The following is a 20,056-nucleotide window of genomic DNA, read 5'->3' as shown; positions in this document are numbered from 1 at the left end:
ATTTAACCTTATGCTCCTTGAAATTCAAACATGCCGGGCAGTGGCCCACAAAGGGCAGAATGCTGGGAATAGGTACTCCACAGAAGATTTAATTACTGACCTAGCTTAGAATTGGTGGTACATGATGATAAAAATTAGCCTGACTCTTAGTCAGTTTTATTATCATCTTTAAATCATCCCTAGAAAGACCTCCTCTCCTTATAGGTTGCATCTGAACAGATCTTTTCTGCCACCTTACCTTTGGGTGTCACACCACCAATGCTCAGATGCCTGCTTCAAGGTTTCTCTTTGAAGAAAACTTAAGTGTGAAAACTCATTTACATAACATGAGTAGAAGAACCTGAAGGAAGTGAAGTCATGTTTAAGCCCTTCATATTACAGAAGAAGAAAGCGAGGCCCAGATAGATGAATGGCTCATGAGGCCACTCAATCCAGAAATGGTAGAGCGGGGTCTCAATTCCAGTTCTCCTGACTCCTGGTTAGCTTCAGGAAAAAGTTCCAGCCTGTCCACCTTTCCATACTGCTGCCCAGAGGGCAATTTAGTGGTATTCGGGCAAGGGAATGGGACTGGGATCCATCAGGAAACCATCAAATATTTGCTGGGGAGGAAGTAGAAAGAATGGTTTGATTGCTCTTCATTTTCTTTCTGTTGTGAAGTCAAAGTGTTTTCCCTTTAAGGACTTTGGAGCTCAAGGCAGCCAAGCCCTGTCTTTTCAATTCATTCCTTGCTCTTTGACAATTCTTTCAAAGAAATGTGAATGGCCAACTCAGTCTTCTGCTGTTCTTAAAGCCACAAACTATATTTTCTGAAGGGAAGTGGTGTGTGTGTGTGTGTGTGTGTGCAATGGAAAATACAATCAAGTTTATATATGTGATCTAGAAACTTAAGGCAACAAAATGGGAGAGTGATAGAAAATGGAAATACAGGAAAATAAGAGGATGAACCTGGGAGTGTATCTTGAAAACTCTGTAGTTCCTCCACTACTCTGATGTGCAATGTTGAATGTAATATAAATCATATTTTAATATAATCATAAATCTTCCTATTTTAAGAAGTGGCATGGGAAAGCATTACTTAATATTTTGAGGAAACAAAGAATTAGCTCCTCACTTATATATTTTGCATATCCTAGTTTTCATACACTGGATGTGCTTTCAATGGGAATGTATCAGTTTAAGAACATCACCAAGGCAGGTAGGGTAACAAAAATAATGTATGAATCTTGAGATAGTGTCTGTTCTGCTTAAAGGCAGCAGAGAGAAATCTTTATAAAAAGTTAATTTGTGGCATAAACTCCTTCTGCCTTATTCCAAACAAGATGTACTTCAGCAGGAAACACCCACAGTTCATTGGCAGTCCTTCTATCTACCAGAGTTTTGATGACAAACAGGATAGGTCAGTGGCCCTCAGAAAGCACTCAATTCATGATTATAGAAGCTGTCCTGTAGTTGAAGATGACCTTGGCTTGGGTCTATACCAGTTTAACAAAATCAGATGTGACTAAAATAGTTTGTGTAACACAACTAGATTCTTTGGGAGACGAGAAAGACTATTTCCTTCTGGTGTCCATTTGGCGGTGAGTGATTCTACCTATATGCCAGTCATCTCTAGTTCTATCCTTTTTAGTTGGTGAATACTTTAAAAAAATCAACGGGTGGGGGACACAGAAAAAGCTCTTACCTCTCTTGAAGTCCTATGGGTTTCATTTTGAAAGGAGAAGGGCAGACAGAGGTGGAAGCTTTGATCTCAGGAGCGTATCGACCTTGAGGGTCCACGACCACACTCAGCACCTTGGGCGCCTGCTCAGGCTGGACCATGCTGTTGACTGGCTTAGCCTCAGACTGTGCCGGCTGTAACGCGAGGGGTGACAGGTGGATCTCCTGCTGTTTCTCTTTATCTTGTCTCAGAGACAGCTGAAACTTTTCTTTTAATTTGTAAAGAATCTACAGAAGGAGATATAAAGGGCTCCTGTCACATTTTTTCACACTCAACAGCAAAGTATGATCTCTTCCACCCCAACCTAGAAGAAAACCAGAGTAAAGGTTTAATGATGATGCGAGTAAGCAAAGACTACTAAGATGGTTACCAGTTTTAGGGTACTGAGACTTTTCTCCAAAGAATATATTTAGTACTTCTAAATATGGTGCACAAACATATTAAATATATATGCACATAAATTTATTCCCCAAATATTATTAAAAGCAAATTTGGCTAATTTTATAAAATTGCCAGATGTCAGTAAGCTCATAATTAAAATGGCTGAAATGGAAGGCTTATAAGGAATAACAATGAAATAAGGGCTTACGACATTTACGGAAACAGATCTGCATCCAACACAAGCTGTAAGAAGAAAGTCTTGCAAAACATCACAAAAGAATAGTTATGATATAAACCATAATTTTTTTATACTGCAAATATCTGCATTAGTCATATGTTAACTTGAGTATCTAGTAAATACTTGAAATAATTAAATTTAGGGCATCTATCAAAGAATAATTTGGACAGCCAGAATATTTTTTCTTACTCTTTCTCCCTTTTAATTTTTAAAGCATGTAGGAAAAAAAAAGTACCACTTTCCTCCATTGTGAGAGCTCTTTCTAGATTGGCTAATATAATTCAGAAGTGATAGGATCTTCACTTTCAAACTTTTAAAAGAATAGGACTGACTTTGCTGAGACCCTCCACTGGACCATATTGTGAGGTGGGTAGAGTTTGTCTTTCCTGTCCTCAGGCTTCCCTTTTTATAGGTCCTTTTTTCTCTTCTCTTAAAATTTACTTATTTATTTCTATTTAAATAATCTTTTTCCAGTTTTCTGAGAAAGGTGATACATATGTCTTAAGTTAAACACATAGCTACTGAAGGATGAGGTAATAAAATTTAAGATGGGATAGTTTTTTGTTTTTGTGTTTTTGCTTATTTGCAAGCAAGTTATTTCCTGAATGAGAACAGAAACAAATATATCTGTTCATATACAGAAAAATATAAATAGAAGATAATGCACATATTCTATATTCTAAGTTCTTGCCATTTAAATATAATATATACAGGCTGTCCCCCCAAAATATATACACACTTTGAATACCATTTTTAATTCCAGTGGGCTAAATCTGAAAAGAAATATCAATTGAGCTATCAGCTGTTCAATTGTGTACACATTTTGGGAGGACACCCTGTATATCAGAACATTCGTTTGCTTGTTTACATTTGGGGTTTGGAGAAGCACAGTTCAAAAATGAAAATGAGAAAGCCAAGGAAATGTTGTCCTTCACAACAGTTCATGACAGGTCACTTTTATGATTCATGTGAAACAAGCTCTAGTCCAATGTCCTTCTGTACCATTCACAGAAAGCCAAGGAGATGCTGGCCTTCACAATTGTTCATGACAGATCACTTTTATGATTCCACTCAGGTGAAACAAGCCTTCTTTACCATTCACAAGCTTATGTTCTTGATGAGGAACCTTTGTCACGTGTTTTACAGTTGTATGTTTACTTCCTCTCTGGTTAGAGGTCAACTTTAATCCGTCACTATCTAGTATGTGTACAAACTGATTGCTACATCTGTAATTAGGGAAAAGCAGAACTTGGAGAGTGTGTAATGCTTATAAGACACTGTTTAAAAATACCCAAGAGAGAGATTAGGCTGTCTGGAAAAACTGTGGAAAAAACTGAGGGCTTTACTATGTTGCAATGAGGCATTTGTCGTGGAAGGAAGCTAAAAGGCATTGGTTCTCAGCCAGCAGGAACTTTGCTCTTCTAGGGGCATCTGGCAATATCTGGAGGTGTTTTTTGGTTGTCATCCTGGAGTGTGTGGGGGGTGCTGTTGGCATCTAGTGGGCAGATGGTAGGAATGCTGCTAAATACCCTACAATGCACAGGACAGATCCTGTCTCGACAACAAATTATCTATCCAGTCCAAGATGTCAACAATACCGCTGCTGAGAAATCTGGGAAAAGGGATCTTAAAAATCACCTGGTATGATCTCATTTTACATGTAAACCCAAAGTGGTTTAATAATTTATGGACAGTTAGAAATAAGGCCTAGAATCCAGGTTTCCTGACTTATGCTTGTGATCACTCCTCTCTCCTGTTCTTGTAAATCCCACATCCTTTCTCCCAGCCTCTTTGCCGAAACCTCTGGGAAAGTGTGTCAGGGATTTTCCTCTGCACGGCTGGAGGTCCAGAATAAAGCTTATGCATATGTCTCTGTGTGAATGCACTTCGTTTGAAAATTTGACCTAACAGCTCACCATAGCAGTGGCAAGTCAATATTTTTGACTTTACTTTTAGAGCTTGTCGTTTGAATCTTGGGATGCAATTGAATGTTTTCATTATTCGAAAAAAGAAAAATAGAAAGGAATAAAATTTAAACTATAGCAAGAGAAAAATAATAATAATAGCAAGAAAAAGAAAGCCAGAGGAACACTGACATGAGAGGAAGCTAAAAAAAAAAAAAATCCTATAAAGCTCTTTTGTAGCTTATCATTTTTATTTAAAAAATCTCATAAGCAGGTACCAACAGTCCATAGCATGTATTTGTTCTTTGTAGTATTTTACAGTTAGTTCTGAAACAGCTCATTCATTTATTTAACTCAATTGAACAAACATGAATTAATCCCTACATTTTTCCAGAAACAAGATATAGTGGATACAAAGAAGGCACTGAATTCAGTCCACTGGAAACTCATGGAAGAAACAGATGTGCCCAGTACAAGATACTAAGTTCAAAACTCGAGTGTGTCCACAGCAGGTATGGTGCAGTACACATTTATCAGTTCCACCTGGGCCGAATGGCTCTGATTACAGGCATTCTAGTGCTATTACTAGAACCCTTTGTGGCCAGAAACAGATGTCCACAAGACAGAGCGACAGAACTAAAAGAAACCTCAGTTTGACAACGTTATCGATGGAATCATGGTAAAGAGTTTAAATCTTTAATGCAGATAGACTTGGACTTGAATCCCAATGCCTCTCCTCAGACACCCCCATACTTACACCCTCACATTGTTTGTTCTTTGCCAAATCACTTATCTTCTCTGAACCATGGTTTCCTCATCAGTAAAATAGGAAACTAATATACATTAAGTGTTTATGCATAAAACCTGACGTTAACAATACTGTTTTATATAAAGATTTGCTAAGAGGGTAGATCTTACGTTGTGCTCTTATTACAGCACAAAATAATAATAATAAAGAGAGTGGGAGGAAACTTTGTAGGTCAGAGAGATGTTTATGGCATAGATTGTGATGATGTTTTCATGGGTGTATACTTACCTCCAAACTTATCAAGTTGTAAACATTAAACATGTATAGCTTTTTATGTGTTAATCATACCTCAATAAAGTGATATAAAAATACATTAAATGTTTAATACCAGGCAGTAAATTTAGTATGAGTAAGTATGCAATACATGGAGAAACAAATTATTACTGTTATAGTATTTTTCTTCTTAGTAAGGGGATTATATTCTTACCTAAATGACTTCTATTTTTTTTATTTTTTTATTTTTTTTTAAATATATCTTTATTGATTTCAGAGAGAGGAAAGGAGAGGGAGAGAGAGAGAGAGAAACATCAATGATGAGAGAGTCATTGATCGAGCCCGCAACCCGGGCATGTGCCCTGACCGGGAATCGAACCCTGATCGCCTGGATCCTAGGTCGACGCTCAACCGCTGAGCCACGCCCGGCCGGGCAATGACTTTTATTAATACAGAAAAAAATTGAAAATTAATTTGAGACATATACTTACTTTGAAAAATGGTTCTGAACCAAATAATTTCAGGTAGGGGTCTAATCCCATTTCCTTCAATCTCTAAGGATTACACATAACAAGTTAGAAAAGAGTGGCAATTTATGTCCACCTTTGACATTTATTTACTGAGAGATGCTCAGCCAGTAGCAGGTGGTCTGATCTAGGATTTCCTGCCTCACCTGACAAGGTCATGACTAGAGAAGCTCTTTGTATGATGCAGGAATGGCTCTTCTCTGGGTCTAATATGCCAGAGCTTTTACTGACCCAAACAGCTGCTTTTCTGTGTTTTTCTGTGCTTTCCAGGAGCAATCTGGCCTGTAGATATCTCTACCTACATTTCATAAATACCTCTGTACTTATTACTAAACCTCTGAGGACATTTGAAGGTCTCAATTAGATGACAAATGCTATTCTTTCTATTATTTATTCAAGCTTAAGAACTAATTCTGAATGGATTGGAAGTTGCCCACACATTTTTTTCTTGGAAAATTGTATTTGTCTCCTTGTCCCTCCACCCACCGTACATTCACATTTGAGAGGTGCTAAATAAGTCACACATTTGAAATGTCATGCGTATCTAATTTTATGCCTGGCAACATACACTTTTTATTTTATTTTAAGAAAAGTAAACAATATGCCGCATTTCAAAAGTTTTGCCAAGCCTTATGTTATTGTTACACAGCATACGGAATCCTCCATTACAGCAATTTACCTATATAATTTCACAAAAAAACCACATGCTTTTCATTTCTAAGGTATGTAGGAAGGCTGGGTGCAAATAATGGTATTTGATGTTTCATAAATATAATTAATGCCCTCGGAAAAATTCTGAGTTATATCTTTCATTTTGCCATGGAATCAACAAAATGATGAGAAACAGAATTGGAATATATGTATTTAGTAATCACAAAAGTGATAGTATAACTATTACTGCAAGATCTAAGTGAGAAACTTAACTTTAAATCAAGATCATTATCAAAAACATTGGAACACTGACAACGCTAAGTTTATTTTAGAGAATCACATTTAACATGCCCCTAAATGTGAACTGTTGACTTGTTAGTGGCTAAGATTTTAACTTCATCTTAATCCTATTAGGAAGTTTTTATTTTTCTATCAATATTAACTCCTTTCTATATACTGATGGTTCATTCCCCTGTTAGTTTTTTAAGCGACCCTTTTGTATTAAAATCAAAGACAGCATTTGAAATATATCATATTACTGCTTTCTTTCATTAATTCAAGAACTATTGGAATACAGTTCAGTAGTATTGCTTCTCTCACTACTCCCTGCCTCCAATGTGTGCCTCTCCCAGGAGGTGGGAGCATCGCCACCCAGGTAGTCAGCCAAATAACCCAGGAGTCATCCTTAATTTTTTTCTTTCCTTCCCCCCCAGAATCAGTACACAGCAAGTCCTGTGAGTTCCACCTACAAATAAATCCCAGTCCTTTACTTCTCTCCATCTCCACCCCTCCCCTACTCTGAGTCGCTATCATCTTTCTCATCAGGCTAATATAGTAGCCTCCAGAATCCTCCTGTTCCCACACTTCACCCATGCCCTGTCCCCAACACTCTGCACCAGCAGAGAACGTGATCTTTCAAACACACACACGTTAAAGCTCCGCTTAAAGCACTCAGCTTCCTTCTTGAATCCAGGGAGGCCAAGCTTATCCCCACCTCAGCTGTTCCCACCTATGCTCTGCCTGCGGGGCCCTTTCCCCACATTTTCCTGTCTCAGATGTCTCAGATTGCTGTGCTCCCCACTCACTATTGTTATCTCTTCATGGCACTTAACACTCTGAGTTTTTTAAAAAATTCATTAAAAAAAAAAAATACATATATATATATCTTTATTGATTTTAGAGAGAGGAAGGGAGAGGGAGAGAGAGACAGAAACATCAATGATGAGAGAGTCACTGATCAGCTGCCTCCCGCATGCCCCTGACTGGGGATCGAGCCCGCAACTCGGGCATGTGCCCTGACCGGGAATCGAACCGTGACCTCCTGGATCCTAGGTTGATGCTCAACCGCTGAGCCACGCCCTGCCGGGCTATACACTTCATTTTTTAAGAGCTGTTTTAGGTTTACAGAAAAATTCAGCAGAGAGCACAGAGTTCCCTTTACCCCTTCTCCCTTACCTCCCTAAACAATTTCCCCTATTATTAACATCTTACATGAGTGTGGTACATTTGTTATAATTGCTGAGCCAATACTGATAGAATTAGCTGAAGTCTATATTCTATATTAGGGTAACTCGGAGTGTTGTACATTCTATGTACAACAAATCTATAATGTCATATACAGGGGATGGGGGTGGCAAAAGTAGGTTAATAATAAATAACTTAATAAATAATACAATAAATAAATAAATAAATAATACAAGGATAAACTCGTGTACTCACAAAGTAGGTGAGTAAACCTACTTTTGCCTTTCCTTGTGTTCACCATTATAGTATCATACAGAATAGTTTCACTGTCCTAAAACTCTGCTTCACCTATTCACCCCATCCCACCCAACCTCTGGCAGCCACTGATCTTTTTATTGTCTCTATAGGTTTGCTTTTTCCAGAATGTCATATACCTGGACTCGTACAATATGTTCACTGTTTGATTTTTTAAAATATCAATTATTAACCATAGCCCCTCTAGAGCAGAGGCCTTATGAAAACAGGGACCTTATCTGTCTCGCCCTCTCCTTTTCCCACAGTGCCTACGAGAGGCCCTCAGTGGATCCCCTGTTGGGATCTGTGGATTGAATGAATGGCTGAACCTACTCACCAACCCAATAGAGTGCAACCACCTACACCCTTGAAATACTCTTTTCTTGAATTGCTCTAGTAACTTTGGAGCAGATTTATCTGGGTTTCTGACTTTTACATTAGTGCTTTGCAGATACTGGGAAAAGAAGAATTGTTTTCCAGCCCCAAGTGGTTGGGGGTGTGGCTGCTCTGGGACCTTTTGCCACCTGAGACCAACATCTCATGTAGGGATATATACCCAGTCCTTTTACACTTACGGGTGCTCCCTGGGTTGGAAATGCAGAACCCGGAGCATGTGTTACATGTTAATAGTGACACCGTCATAACTAACCTAGTAATGAATAACTGGAAAGGAGAGGGGGAAGGCCAAATATCACAGGGATTCATTTGCGCAGCTTTGCCGGGAAGCTGCAGAGTAGCCTCGTGCCCAGTAAGGTCTCGGTGACTTAGGGGAGGCACCTGTCTGACGGTCACACCTGAGAACAAATAAAAATCACTCACCCTCCTGTGAGAGTCTCAGGAAACTCCTTTTCTCGAGATATCTGAAGGACCCCACTCCCACCAGCAACGGAGAAAGGACATCCATGCATTTCTCCGATGCCAACAGCAAGCTCTGCCCTGCCTCCCCCACCCTCGGGCGCTCCCAGGCCGCTCATGAACCTGCTTCCCCACCTTCCTCCCTTTAACCTTGCCTTTGCTCTTCTGAATCTTACCATTCCCCCCCGAACAATTTCAATTTTTATTGCTCTTCACCCCTTTCTATATTCCTGTCCTCACTTCCTTTTACATCTGTGAAGCAGAAAAACACCCTAACGTGACTGACAAGAGACAGAACAGCACTGGAGGTTTCCTGTGTTAGGAAAATGAAGAGCCAGATATTTTATAGTGCAATTAACCGTTTCAAGAAACCACACCCTGGAAAACACTAAAAAATGCCCAGAGGTCTCTGCCACCATTTCCATAACCTCCAACGTTCTCTTGTTAAAATTCTTTTCCTTTAACCTCTACAATTTAATATATAAAAATCAATTTTCTCAATTCTTAAGTGATTTTTTTGTTTATTGTGTCATGATTTTTAGAAATCTTCTTCTTTAATGCCTGCCCCATAGGAGATGCCTCTGAATTTATTAGGATGGAAGTTTTAGACTGTTCTTACTACTTCCTATATTTAGAGTCAAGGAAATATGTTTATCATCGCCCTATTTGAGGCCTTAATTATTTTATATCCTTCATGTTTTGACCTACTCAGCCTCTGCCTTTTCAAATAGCCCTAATCTTTCTAACATAAACCCCTTCCCAGCGTGGGGAGCACAAATGAACAAACAAAATCCAGTAAAACACTAGCAACACTGTTGATTGTAGAAAGAATAAATAGCAGGATGTCTTTTGGGGCATTTGAAAACTAAGGAAGCACTGTTTTTTAAAATGTGCAAAATTAAACAGAATGAAATACACAAGAAAATGTTATTAAAACCCATTTGTAAACTTCAAATATTTTAAGGCACAGAATTTTCAAAAGAAGATAATCTGTTTATATTTGAAAAGTAACTGTTAACTCATTCAATACCAAAGAACACTGCCTAGTTTAGTGAGTTTAGGTTTAGTTTGGGTTCTACTTTTTAAAAAATTAGAAATATACTTTTAAAGGCTTTACATTTATAACTTGTAATTTACAAAGCTATTTGCAGTTATACTTTTATAGTATTCATTCACCTAAAAGAATTAGCTGGTAGTGAATTGGGCAGCCCTCGAGTCTATAATCATTTCCTTTTCATGCCTGGAATTTTATACAATGCTTTCAGGGCCCTTTAAAAATAAGTAAATCAATCCTTTTTAAGGAGTAAGCTTGCCCCTATGACATATTTCTTTTAAAAAATGTTCCTGAGTTCCATAAAAATGATATAAATGAAGAAATAAAGTAAGCCCCAAGTGTGCCCGTGGGACCTGAATGACTCTGAGGGCTTTAGGGGTCTCAGGGAACCCCTTTCTAAAGCCTCATGCTCAGGGCTGATCAAGTCACTAAAAACCTAGTGCAACGCCTGCCCCATTCCGCAGGTCGGAGCCCACGGTCGCGTCGGCCTTCCTTTAGCTATCACTCCTCGGCAGGTACGACACCCCCAACTCAGCAGGATCACAGTCATAGTCTTGCTTCTGTTCCGTGGCTTTTCAGCATTCACGTGAACGGCAAACGCATCCAATAATATTAAGCAGTGGGCTGGGGGAAGGGCAAAATACATAAAGGAGCAAACTTACCATCAAACACGTTACTATAATCACAAAGATGCTGAGAAAGATGACAACGGCATAGAATCCTTCTTTGCTCCAGATCTTGTCGGCTTCACGCTGCCCTCGTAAAACATTTTCCTTTAAAAGCAAAACAGAAAGTCCGACGTTAGATGAGAGCTGGAGGAGACTGGCGTTCTTATCAGACACTGAACATATTTTTAGCTCTGCTCCATTCAGCGTAGTGAACACACCTACATTCCCTGCTGCCGGCGCTGCTCCCCAGACCCATCTGAGCCGAGGCACTGCGGCACCTACACGCACATTATCTCGTCTCCTGTCCGGGAGCGAGCACGCCCCGCCTGGCAGACGGGGTCCAAGGCTCCCTACCTGCCCCTTACAGTCTCTCTTGGAAACGACCTGGTTCGTAGGTAAGAGAGTTCTGTTCTTTTCTGTGTTGAGGAAACTGTTTTTGAAGACTTCTTCCCTCTGTGTGAAGTCCCCTCCCACCACAGCAACACCCTGTCATGCAGCTCTTAACTTCTCAGCAAAAGCAAAACAGGTGCAAACAAAACCTCATGATGCATTAATAAGCAGAGCAACAACGTCAGGATCATTTCCTTCTTTCTTTTTCTCTTTTATCGAATCTTTTTATTTTTTTTCATGCACTCCTATTTGTTAAAATCTGATTAAAGTATCACCTCACCTACATAAATTGTTAGAATATTGTATTTTATTTAAGCATCAGGGAACATCAAGAAGTCCGGAATTATTTAGTAATAAAGGTGAAATAAATACTTTTAGTTTTATTTAGACTTATTTTTTTGGTGTTGTTTACTACTTTGGGGGTGGAAGGGTAAAGAAGCATGAATAGACTGTGAATGAGTGTCTTAATTTTATTTCACCTATTCTTTAAGAAAAAAAGCATAGCTACTAAATCAAGTCTTGAAATGCAATTAGTTTTAGGAGTTAGTGAAATTTATACATGTGTAGTTAAAGAAACTTTAACTAGAAACCAAATGGTCCACAATTAGGAAAAACATAAATGCTAAATCAAGTGAAATGTTTACACTTTGTTGAAGGCTGCCTTTTTCCCCTTTGTGAGAGTTATGTCTGTCCTGGGATACTGTCTCCAATGTTTAAGTAAGTCTTAACAAGATACTGAATGCTGAAAAGTCACATGGAGAAAGGCCCTAGAAAATGAGAGGTCATCTTGGACATTTCAGCGGCAAATGAGTCCCCAGCTTAATGTAACCACTGGGGTGACTTCAGCCTGTACTGGAACAGAAGAACAAGCTAGCTGATCCCAATCAACCCACAGAATCATGAGAAATAAATAACAGTTGTTGGAAAAAAAAAAAAAAAAGAAAGAAAGCCTTGAATAAAACCTGACCTTGTATCTGAACTTAGAAATCATTGCTAATTATTTTTCGAGCCTTTAAAAAATAATAGAATACATTCACCATTTGTAAATTAGACAAAAAGAAGTGTTTGCCTTGAAAAACATTTTATGAAAACTTCTATCCTGGAACTCAAGTGAGTCTTGGCGGGGAGTTGAGTAAGGCAGAACAGAGAGGGTGTGTTAAATTAAACGAGTTAAATTGTGATTAAAAACAATTTGAAGTAGTCTTTTACTGCTTGAAATTGTTGAGTTTCCATTTTCTTTGCTTGTAAAACATTGATGTGCTCACTACATTATCTTGCCTACTTTCTAAGACACAGACAAATTCATAGATATAAGAAATGATTTTGAGATATATTTTTAAAATATGTGAATGTTAAGCGGTCGGCGAATCTGAAAAAGACTTCCTTGATGAAATGACTGGAAACCAAGTATCTTTCTGGAAGGGAAATCTTGGGTTCAAGTGACAACTTCTCTTTTACGCTGTGACCTCATCCAGATCAATTTTATTCCAATGTGTCCATAAACATAGCTGGCAACTAATAAAAAAAGAAAACTCTTGAAGAAATCTAAGGATGTAAATGAATTTTTTGCAGGCAACTAAATATCATCTATTGCTTGCGATAAAAGCAAACAAGTGAAGCCTTCAAGTAGGCAGCATAAACTTGTCAAATGTAAGTATGAGGATCTGAACTTTAGTTAATGTAAAATTTGGATAAAACGGGGTGGTTAGGTGGGTGGAAAGAGATGTTGTGTTCCTAACCTGATCTGGTTCATTTCTTTTTTTCCTGTTGTAGTTACACACCTCCTGGAATATCAACATGTTCCTTTCTGTTTAAGACAAATCTGTTTTGTTTCTTTTTAACCGAAGCAGTGATGGAAGAATTAACCTCCCACCCCCCACTCTCCCACCCCCAGTTAGAAAGACACACGTTTTGTACTCCCAGAGCTTAGTCACTGCACTTTCTTGGTAAATAGATTTCCTTCTGAGTCATGCTATTTCTACTGAGCACTACTATATTTGTACAGAGATCTAAAAGACTTGATAAGGGTAGGGTAATAAATGGAAAAGTTTGTAGTTAAGGTTCCACAAATCAAAAGAGCATAATTCACAGGACTCTCCCATCTAACCTTCGCATAACATTAAAGTGATGCCTTTTATACTTTGTCAGGGCACAATAATTCAGAGACTCCATGGCCGGGTCAAGCCAGCGCCGCTGTATCATCTTTCCATCTTATTTCAAATATTCTAATAACATTTGCCCTTTAACTTTGTTGCAGTGAAAGTTGTTGGGTTCTGTTTTGTTTCGTTTTATGATTTAAAATTTGGGCAGTTTCCTGTCTCACTGTATCAATAAGAATGGCTTCTCTATATCTTTTTTAATAATTTGAGGCCCTATCGTTTTCTTGTCATAATCTTTTAAATCAATTCCGATCCCAGATTGTTAGAGAGATTTCCAAATGCTAAGAGAGAACAATATAGAGGCTTTAGGAGATATATCTCTTTAAGAGAGATGAAGCACACAGAATAAGAATGAAGCCCGGCCGGGCGTGGCTCAGCGGTTGAGCATTGACCTAGGATCCAGGAGATCGGGGTTCCATTCCCGGTCAGGGCACATGCCCGGGTTGCGGGCTCCATCCCCAGTTGGGGGTGTGCAGGAGGCAGCCGATCCATGACTCTCTCATCACTGATGTTTCTCTCTCTCTCTCCCTCTCCCTTTGTCTCTCTGAAATCAATGAAGATATATTAAAAAAAAAAAAAATGAAGTAGAAATATAAATTATTTGGCTAATTGATTGATCAGGCAGATAAACGAGACGCAGCCTACGACACCATGGTTTTGTCAGATGAGCACCACTGTACACTGTGCAATGCACGGGGTGAACAGCTAGGGCCCAGCGATCCGACCTGCGCTAACAGCATATTCCTCCTCAGCACAGTCTGTCTGGGGCTAGAATTCTTTAGACTGCTGGCTAATGTTCCTAGTTTGAGGGAACAATTACCAAACTCCCAGATTAAGGTTTATATTTATTTGGTATGATTTTTTTCTCTTTGTAAATATTCCATAGAAGTATCAGCTGACGTACTGGCTTGTTATTTAAAGAAGGTAACTTCCTCCTTTGCAATAGAAGACCTGTAAAACGGGAATAATTTGCAACTGAACAAAAACAGCCAAATCCTAAACCATTTTTAGCGTGAATGTGGAACTAATTGTTTCAATAGAGTTTAATTTTATAAAAACATTTAAAAATGAAAACGCAAATAATTAATTTAATTTTATTTCCCCAAGATCTGACTTAATTAGACAAGAAGTCTAGTTTTATCTTTGTGAACATCTTATAATAACATAATATTTGTGTGCCTACAATGTTCTAGGTATCATATAAAAATATTTTTTTAAACGTCTTTTCATTCCCAGAAACCGTAGCTTCAAAATGAAAACAGACAATAACAGAAGTAATTCTCTAGTTGGTATTTTTCTTTCTTTCCCAAGAGTTATTTCTGATTTAAAAAAAAAAAATCAAGCAAATAAAGACATGGCAACAACGAAAACACATCCTTCCCTGAAAGTCCTTAATGTAAGTTTGGGAATAGATACTTTGAGACCTGATTCACAATGTTCTGTAATTCACGTAAAGGATGAAAAACCAAAATAACAATATTCATTTTTTTCTTTTAATAAACCTGCTCCCATAACAAAGCTGTAATTTTAAGATAAAAACGCGAAGGAATGGGCTGAGGTGTAAGCTGTCATCACGCTAACCACAGAGATGAGTAAAGTGGGGAAACTCACAGCCTGAACTACGACCTGCAGCACCCCTTTGGGCTGTTCCTGTCTCAAGCGCTTCCCCCCAGCTCCCCAAACCAGGGGCACTTGCTCCTTTCTGCATTCAGAGCTTCAGGTCAGAAGGTAATGCTGGGCCCCTTTTAAAAACGCCTGAACAAAAGACTCCATCAATTCACCCGTCCTTGATGAAATGCTCCTTATAGCCAATTAAGAGACTTTCTAGCCTCCTGTAGCACAATATTTCCTAGGGTCTAGATTTCCTGGATTTCTAGATTCCCACAATTTCATAAGAAAATATGAAATTCTGACCATCAAATGCACTTTGATTATTAAAGCACAGACCTGTGGTCTTGGGGGCTACTAACAGTTCCGTGACAGGCAGTCGGGCTGAGCTTCCCCTTCACTGAGCTGGGGTGTTGGAGGACCCCCCAGATGCAGACTTGATTTTAATTAGTTTTTTTGGTATGGTGAGCTTCTCTTGGTTCACAAATCTGGATGACTCACTAAGCTGCCAAATTCCTGAAGAATTAAGAATGGCATTTAAACTCAGAATAAAGCAACAGGGAAGAATACTTATATAAGTCACTGGAAGCCCACAGGAAGCAAAATACATGAACCCAGTGGTCTTTTAAAATCTTAAAGAACTGTCCTGAGCAAAATGGGCACAAGCCGGTCTGTGAAGGACCTGGACTAAGGAACGGGTTTGGTTCTATGTACAAAGGGAAGCCCCTCCAGGGCCGCAGGGGGGAGGGCTGCGAGGGGAGTGGGTGTCCCGGCTCATGTTCTTTCCCTCTGGTCTCGCTGAACCACGAGGCGGCCTCTTTGTCCTCAGAGCTCCCGAGGACAGTACAGCAGCAGCGCCGTACCCCTGCGTTCTCCTGATCAGCTCGTGCCCTTCCTGCCCTGTTAGAACCTAAACGTACCGAAAGGAACAATCAGTTTATTTGTTTATGAGTTTATTTTTCTGACTCTGGATACCACCAGCACAGTGTTTGGCTATCTGTGTGCCTAGGGAATACCAGGCGCTGAATGAAGGCACCGAGGACACAGGTGAAATGCACGGCCTGCCTCTCGAGGAACCTGCAGTGTCGAGAGGGCCTTGAAGGCCGACCGAGCACAAGGGGCTTTGATACGGGGCTCGGTGAGAACGCAAACCAGTGAGCACTCGCGGCGGAGGCAGGAGGCAAGGCTCTGCTGTACGGCCCGCCGAGAGGGAACCGTGGGGGGTGTAGAAGGATCAACGTACACAAAAGCGAGGAGGGAAGTATGGGGTGTCACGGTGCCTCTTAAGTCTGGAATTGCTGAAGCAGAAACTGGGAGAGGGTTGTTCAACAATTTTAAAGCCTAGCACACAAAGGATCACATACCGTAGCTAGACATGTATGTTTGATTCTGTAGCATTGAGGAGGCCAAAGAAGAATCATGATATTAAGAGGGCATGGCCAGATTTACTTTAGAAAGATTACTCTGGTGCCAAGAGAGAAAATATACTCTGTGTGTGTGTGTGTGTGTGTGTGTGTGTGTGGAGGGCAGGGATCACAGCGATGCTAAATGCGGAAAGACCAGTTGGAGATTGTTGTTCCAGTCACAATTCAATGATGACAGACATTTTCATTCTGCCAATCAATCCTGCATTCAAATATTTGTTCAGTGCCAACTGTATATAAGGATTTCCACAAACATTTAAAAAATTAATTCTCATTTCAACTCTATAAAATAAGGACTATACCCTTTTCCCCCCCTACTATACCCATTTTGGATACGAAGAAACTGAGCCTCAGAGACGCTGACACCACATAAAGACTTAACCTCGCAGAAATGAAATCACCTGCCCAAGGTCACACACACACCTTAAGTGGCTTTGGGTTTCAAACACAGTCTTGTACCAAAGCTTTTAATGCTACACCTGGGGTATTTGTTGAAATGAGAGGCAATAAGCTTTACTGAAAAGTGGAACAGGTTAAAAATCAAGATGTCTAGATTTTAAACATTGCTTTATACCTCACGTGCTTTGTCACCTTGATGACTTCACTTAATTTCTATGAGTCTTACTTCTGTACCTATAAAATGTTCCCACACGTTCCTTCAAGGTTGAATTCTGTGATTCTGTGAATTTAATTATATATGTTTAAGAGAATGATCATTCTAGCAGGTTTCTTAGAGCAGGGTGGAATAGGAAGAGTAGAAAAGGGATAGAATTCATCCAGGAGTGAGAATGGTAGGGTTGGTAGGGGAAATTTAAACAGCATCAAATTTGGAAAACACCATGAAGAAAATATCCATATGCTTAAGATTGGGATCCTCAGAAGAGAAAAATCACATCTCAAATTAATTTCAAGGTTGTGAAAAAAGGTGACTATCTGGTGACTATTTGGCCAATGAAAGTGGTAAGGAGAGGTGCACTTGTTGAATAAGAAAGATTTGAGTGTGTTTTTTGGACATTTCAGTTTGAAATAACCAATTGGCAAAGATACCTAAATGGCCTTCCTTCTAGACAATGTACTGAGTAAATCAAAATAAATTACAAGGTCATAAAAATTTGGAGAAGAAAGTGTCAAAAATGGAAACTGATGTGAAAATGAATTTCCTTAAGGAATAACATATATGGGTGAAGATCAGAGAATTCTGACTCTTGGGGAGATTTTTCTTTTCAAATAACATACAATAAATAGCATTAATATCAGAGCCCCTTGAGGTTGGGTTACCACGCCATGCTAACTGTGCAAATTTTTAGGTGAAATCTTCTGTGCAGCAACATACCTCAGGGGAGATGTCTGTAACTCCAAATTGGGATAAACTCTGATGCAAAACATTGGTATTAAGTGAACGCAGCACTTCCTCAGATGGCAGGGCATCAGCAATTCCTCCTTTTCGGTTTATGGGAGACACGAAGAGTTCCACGCTGTTCTTCTTTCCCTAGTAAAATCAGGTTGTTTGTATAGGTTAATAGACATTTTCAACAACTTTGGGAATTTTTTTTTTTTTTTTACCTTCCTCTAGAAAATCAGAACCCTAGAGTCATAAAAGGCATCTTGGAGATTACACTTATTAGTTTATTCTTTGGTATACTTAATAATACCAGCCTAGAGCCTGAAGTCTTCAAATGGCCTTCCTTCAAGTAATTGACACCTCAAGATTTGTAACTGTATATTTCATTGGATGCTGGTTTATTTTCCATTGCATATTGTAATTAAAAAAAAAAAATTTTCCTTCACTATTTTTCTCCCCTATACCCTCTTCCAACTTCAGTCCCCTCTTCCCCCCGCCAATCACCACACCGTTGTTCCTGTCTATGAGTTCTTCCTTTTTTCCCCTTTGTTTTTCAATCCCTCCATGCCCCTTGCCTCCCCCCAACCCCCAGAGCTGTCAGCCTGCTCTCTGAGTCGGTCTCTATTTTACTTGTTTTGAAATATACTGTTCAGATTTTCCCTGAGTAATTGTGTTTAAAGAAGCATTGTAAAATCAAATGAATTAAATAAAACCTGATGCAATAGTACATTTATTAGACATTGCCACTCCATTTACTTTTCTTACAATTTGTATTAATGGAAGGCTGGAATCACTAAGGAAGGTGAAGCTACATGAGTTCTGAAGTCACTTCCCTGATTCTGTTCTTCACCTCAAATGTCACACTTTTAAAGCCTATCCTTGGGCTTGGCCGAGAGTGGCTCAGCGGTTGAGCGTCGACCTAGGATCCAGGAGATCGGGGTTCGATTCCCAGTCGGGGCACATGCCTGGGTTGCGGGCTCGATCAATGACTCTCTCATCATTGATGTTTCTATCTCTCTCTCCCTCTCCTGTCCTCTCTCTGAAATCAATAAAGATATATTTTAAAAAATAAATAACTAAAATAAAGTCTCTCCTTGGGTAGAAAGGCATGTGTTGTACAGTAACATACTTTCCTATTAGTATGACCTCATCAGCTGAAATGGAGACAGAGGATTTTTTTCCCTACCATAAATGGCAACAGGACACATACATGTAAAAAATGAACACATCATGAAAATACTATTGCCACTGATAGATTCTCTTTACAAGTTACACCATGTACTTATGGAGGGAATTATTGCTAGTCTTTTCTTTTTGATATGGAGTTCTCTCATGCTAGAAAATTTTCTTTCAATGCAATTTATCAGAAGTTCAGCCAGGTATAAAATACTACTAGCAAGCCAGAAAAAACACATTTTCTGTCTTTGCAGGAAACAGCAGGCAATGACTGAGTATAGCACAATACTGATGTCAAACATGTTTATAATAATTTAAATAGTTTATGACCTAATAACAACAATACGACCTAATAGGAACAGAGCACTTGTTTTTTGCTTAAAATCTGTTATCTCATTTAGTGCTCAAAACCCCTCCAGGACATGGGTGTTCTAGTTTTCTCCATTTTGCAAATGAAGAAACATAAGTAGCTTGCCTGAGGTCATACAGCTGGGACATGGCCAAGCTGGAAATGAGCTACGCTTCTGTCTGCCTCCAAAGTGCACGCTCTTCATCACCTGCTCTGCTGCCTCGGTATCATCATAACTCTACCCATTATAATAACTTGGAAACAGAGGTGTATAGGGGAGACTAACATTCTCCAGGGACATGCGCATCCCTGCCTGGGTGTGGCAAATCCCTTTTCTTATCCCTGCAAAGAGCTACTATGCTAAATAAAGAAAGAAATAAAATCTAAATATATAAAAAAATCTAGATCTAGCGATAAGACATCTATAATACCTAAATCTTCTCATTTAACCAAGGTATACTTTGGATATAAAACCCATTTCCCTCTTTCAGGGTATTAGGAAATTCTGTATTTCCTCTTCTGTGGTACTGAGTTTAAAATTTAGCTTTTTAACGCTTATTTAGTTCCAGAAAATAGTTGATTTAGAGGATAAAGTCATTATGGGGAAGAAAACAACTCATCCCTCCACACACATAACAATGAAAAGAAACAAAAACCCTAGACCAAAATAAAAAGCCAGTTCTTCTCCAGGGCTGGAAATGAGGGTGTTGATTCAGAAGGTCGCTGAGCCTGAGCAGGAGAGGCAGGGCTGAAGGCCAGGAGAAAGCACTGCCCTTGCCGAGTTCCCACTGCAGTGGAAATTAAGAACAATTTTAAAACTGTAAAATGATTCCA

At 39.2% G+C, this 20,056-nt stretch overlaps 1 protein-coding gene across 1 annotated transcript in view; it reads right to left on the bottom strand.

Annotated features, from left to right (window-relative positions):
* Positions 1–20,056, bottom strand: part of PTPRR (protein tyrosine phosphatase receptor type R) — a 222,690-nt gene that overhangs the window by 85,296 nt on the left and 117,338 nt on the right. The window contains exons 4-6 of the mRNA XM_016198918.2: positions 17,689–17,844; positions 10,769–10,879; positions 1,682–1,944 (exon numbers count right to left, since the gene is read on the bottom strand). Coding sequence (XP_016054404.2) covers positions 1,682–1,944; positions 10,769–10,879; positions 17,689–17,844 — 530 coding nt within the window. The remainder of the gene's footprint in view (positions 1–1,681; positions 1,945–10,768; positions 10,880–17,688; positions 17,845–20,056) is intronic.

Source organism: Miniopterus natalensis, chromosome 2 (assembly GCF_054644295.1).
Source record: "Miniopterus natalensis isolate mMinNat1 chromosome 2, mMinNat1.hap1, whole genome shotgun sequence".
Taxonomy (NCBI): domain Eukaryota; kingdom Metazoa; phylum Chordata; class Mammalia; order Chiroptera; family Miniopteridae; genus Miniopterus; species Miniopterus natalensis.
Note: the sequence above shows the minus strand (reverse complement) of the source record. Positions and strands in the feature narration are given on the sequence as shown.